Here is a 4,295-nt window from a genome sequence, read left to right on the forward strand (position 1 = left end):
TTCCTCTAATCAGGGCAGACTTGCCAAAGATGAAAGTACTTTCTGAAGAAACTCACCTTGGTCAGCAATGCTTTAGACACATCGAACTAATGCTCACAATGCTAATAAACAGAGCACAAACTTTAAACATGAAGAATTTTGATGAAAGCCAAAGTATTGCGCTTTGCCACTGTGGCCACAAGAGGGCAGTACAGTAACACAATTCTACAAAAAACAAAAAAAATCTGATTTAAGGGTCAATTCACCCCACATCAAAATATATTTTGATGCTGCTGACTTAAAAAAAACAAAAAAAACAAAAAACAAAAACGACACACATCAGTATATCCTGATGACTTAAGTTAGATCTTCAGATTTAACAAGGCATTGTCTGGACAATAGGTTAGACACGAAGTAGTATTTGATCTGTGACCATGAAATAGTTCAAAACAGTTTACAAATGTAAATTAGAGGTCAGTCATTCCCTTTTTCTCCCTCCATATAAAACATACATCTTGTTCTTTTAACAAATCTCTTTATTTTAAACTGGCACTGAATATGTGACTGATGTGGGGGGAAAAGAAGAAGAGTCAACCAATACACCAATTAAGATTTTAAAAAGAAATTACAAAAATACTCCTCAGCACACCACACTTGTGTAGAGACTCATTTAGCCATCTGATAAAAAAAAAAAAAAAAAAAGTCAGATCTAAAATATCAACAAGATAAATACAAACTCCAAACAGGCCACAGGGAAAGTTGTAGCAGAGGAATGCAGCTTGTTACTTTGACTAGTAAGCTAGTAAAGTATACCAACATAGTATCCACTTCAGTAAACTCCACACTCATGATTCATCTAAACTACCTGCTTGTTCAGTTTAAGCTTACACACGATTATGAATAGAGAAGTTTCCTTAATCCATCAATATTTACATCATACAATATTAAGTGCGGCCTTTAACAGTAGCTAGAGGCAAGGCTTGCAAAGAGCTTAAGTTGTTGGCTGTGCACAAAAAACAAAACCAAACATGTGATCAGACGTTTTGTACAGTGTGGATAAGTTAGTGATATATTTTTTTAGCATATATATATTAAAAAAAAAAAAAAAAAAAAAAAAAAAAAAAGTGTTTACTGCTCTTCTGCTCCTTGAACATCCTCAGCAGTGTTAAAAGGTGCTCCTGTCTTTAGCTACAGCCTCATCGCTTTAAAGATAATTTTAAAGAAGCCACTCACACGCTTGACCAGCTTAATGCAACACAATTTGCTGAGAGCAAATATGCATTGTCCTCATTTTGGTCCATATTGTTTCTACAGCTAATAAAAACAACACATCATTACACCTCTGGAAACCTTTCAACCAACTACAACCTGAAGCATTCAAAAGTAATACCCATGCTAGTGGAGAGCTTCATTCATTGGCAGGGATATAAACATGTCCTGACATGGTCTGAATATTTAATCTACTCAAACCATGTCTTACCTCCTTTGTTCTCTGTAACATGTTATATAAACACACTTCTTAAAATGATAGCAGGCTACACAAGTGTTAAAAAAAGACAAGACAGCAGGTCAGTGGCAACTAGCCTTAAGGGAGCACCAATTTAGGGGCCGAGGGAATGACAGCATGTCCCCGGCCATCTCCCCCCGTGATTCCACTCTCACTGAGGTAACTTTCTGTTGGCCACAGCATCCAGCTCTACGCTGGAGAGGAAACGCCTGGACAGCCGGTGACAGTTGTAGCTCAGCTCTGTGGTATAGATGGCGCTGGCTTTCTTGGGGTAGATGATGGTGGTGCTCTTGAACTGCTTGGGACGATGGCGAGGCTGGAACTCTAGCTGTGTCACGTAGTGGCGCCAGGTGCTGTTGGACACAGCCATAACGGTCTGCCTGCAGTGTTTGAGGCTTTGGCCCCACGGCTCCAGGCTGACATTCTGGATGAAGTGGCGGTCTGAGTCATAGTGCACTGAGGAGGTGTATCTATGGATAAGAGAGAATGCAGCGATTTTAGTCAAACAAAATACAGCAAAGCTAACTCGTGAGCCAACAGTGCCACTTTTCTCTAGTACATGCTTTTTGGGCTGTCACATTAAAGTCAACACACCTCATTTCCTTTGGTGGTAATGGATCAAGTGCTATGCCTTCCCCAAAGGACAGCGGGTGTAGCTGTAGGAAAGATCCAGCAGGTAAAGCTGGAACCTGCAAAACATGAAACAGACCCTCAGTGGACACATGGGAACTTTGGCCCAGTTCAGAGCCACAGGCGGTTTAAATAAGACGTTTTGGTTTTTTACGCATATAAACAAATGTTCAGTGCTGAAGTGGCCTACTTCTTTACTTAAAAGAGGGCTGTTGCCTAGTAACTTCAATAACATCTATTTTATGTCTCAAATCAATAGCTGTGCAAGAGCAACATGCATTCAAAAGTAAAACAGTCATTTTTAAGAGCAAGAAGTCAGATTTCAGGTGCAGTTCACGACCATTTCTTTTGCTCCGACAGGAAACTGATGGGTTAGATCACAGGATGTAGTGAGACACACTGGTGGTACGTACCAGGGAGCCCCTTCCTTCGTCTTCGGACACAGAGCTCACTCCACCGGCTTTATCTGAGGACACAGGCAGCAGCCAGGCACTGGGGCTCGGACTAGGGGGTAAGCCTGAGTCCGGGCTATCAAGTCCTCTCTCAGCCCTGCAACTCATATCCAGAGGATCTCCTTCACATAAATTTGGCAAGTTCAAACTGCCAACCATTTCTAGGTAAAAGTTGCAAAATCCTAGCGAGTAAGAGGCAGGTTACGAAAGAGGATTCCTTCCACCGTGAAGTCCGCGATATTCTTCTTCTTCTTCTTAATTATTCCGTCACAGAGTCCCGCGGTGTAGCTGCTAACCTCTTCCCGGACAGCATTCACGGCTGCACGCTGGAAAAGTCATCAACCAGGCGGTAAATCAGTTTCCTTCCCTCCACAACCCCAAAGCCAGAAACTCGAGCTTTCAAACTTCTTTATCTTAACATCTCAAAAACGCCGAGTACTTTATGCCACCTCCACGGTGAAGACATTCAGAGAGACTTGAGCAGGTTTGTTTCTGAGAAACACTGAGGTTGTCCTGCTGCCCGCGGGTCCTCTTCAAACTTCTTCCCCCTTCAAAGGGGGCTTTCAGATCCACGAACACAGGAAAGGAAACGCCTTTCGAATCACTTGAGTGGCTGCTGATTGGTCAGAAGATAATTAGCAACAAGAGACCGGGCCAGGCATGGGAACTTTTCCAGATCCTCATTCAATTGCAACCTGGCGAAATCAGGTTGATGCGTTTTCCTGGTATTGTTCGAAACGCGCAAGTGAGAAAAAAGTAGTGTACGCCCATGTTATGAAGCACAAGGAAAAACTTTATGCTTCGCACTGTTTTTGCACTGTTGCCCGTGGAATAAAGGCAATTCAAAGCAGTGGCATCTTGCACCTGAAGGAACTAATGCAGGAGTATCAAACATAAGGCCTGGGCACAGGAATGGCAAAGACTTTTTCCTAATCCAAATTTCCAAAATGTGAAGGAGTGCATATAGATTTTGATTTCTTTTTTAACTGTATTTTCATAGGACTAGCGTTTCCTATTGATAAAGACCACTTTTATTACTTTGGTGTACCAAAATAATAAAAGTAATGGATACAAAAAAATCAGTTAACTTACAGAAAATGTTTTTTTTTTCTTTTTTAAATTAAGTCCACATTTTAAAAAACTTTTTCTCCAGTTTTACACGTTTATGTAGTTTTACTGCTCTGGCCAATGTAGCATAACAGAGGGCTGCATGTGGCCCATGATGTAAAATAATGTGCACACTAAATGCAGCCATCTATTTTGCCAATGAGGACTTATGGAGTTGGGAGACACTGATGTCAAAATGCATAAACACAGCCAGGGAAAAGGCATCGGATAAGGTTTTGGTGTCTGCAAGCCAAATTTGGAATATATTTGACCTTGAGATCAAAAAACAAACCTATTTGTGCACTTTTATGGACACACATTCACTAAAAGAAAACCTTTACCTTCTATCAGTAAAGATGATTTTTAACAGAGGATTAACCTTTACAGAATATGACTGCACACTTGTGCGATTAAGGTCAAAGACAGCCTAAGTGTTAAAAACTGAAGGGAATCCAAAGATCCTGTTTGCTTAAAGAAGCTACGAGTTCAGTTTGGGTCACGGGACAAACACCGCAAAAACAATCAGAACACCTATGATCACGCCCCCTTTTAATGAATGGCACACAGATTTCAACCCCACACTGAATTAAAACAGATGAGCAAAAAAAGAAAACCCACGG

At 41.1% G+C, this 4,295-nt stretch overlaps 1 protein-coding gene across 1 annotated transcript; it reads right to left on the reverse strand.

The window, feature by feature from the left end:
* Positions 1 to 494: 494 nt before the first annotated feature.
* Positions 495 to 3,594, reverse strand: rflnb (refilin B). The gene is made up of 3 exons (XM_084950531.1): positions 2,530 to 3,594; positions 2,081 to 2,175; positions 495 to 1,956 (listed from the first exon to the last, which is right to left on the reverse strand). Exons 1-3 carry the CDS (start codon positions 2,725 to 2,727, stop codon positions 1,638 to 1,640), a joined length of 612 nt encoding a protein of 203 aa, XP_084806657.1. The 5' UTR covers positions 2,728 to 3,594; the 3' UTR covers positions 495 to 1,637.
* Between the last annotated feature and the right edge of the window lie 701 nt (positions 3,595 to 4,295).

The sequence above is a fragment of the Perissodus microlepis genome, chromosome 14 (genome assembly GCF_051167445.1).
Source record: "Perissodus microlepis isolate ML-2025 ecotype Zambia chromosome 14, ASM5116744v1, whole genome shotgun sequence".
Lineage (NCBI taxonomy): Eukaryota > Metazoa > Chordata > Actinopteri > Cichliformes > Cichlidae > Perissodus > Perissodus microlepis.

Excerpts from the sequence above, each read along its gene's own strand:
- rflnb (XM_084950531.1), bottom strand. The coding sequence starts at position 2,727 with ATGGTTGGCAGTTTGAACTTGCCAAATTTATGTGAAGGAGATCCTCTG. Across the intron at positions 2,176-2,529 it reads ACGAAGGAAGGGGCTCCCTG|GTTCCAGCTTTACCTGCTGG; the intron begins GTACGTACCACC and ends CATGTTTTGCAG. Across the intron at positions 1,957-2,080 it reads TTACCACCAAAGGAAATGAG|ATACACCTCCTCAGTGCACT; the intron begins GTGTGTTGACTT and ends TCTTATCCATAG.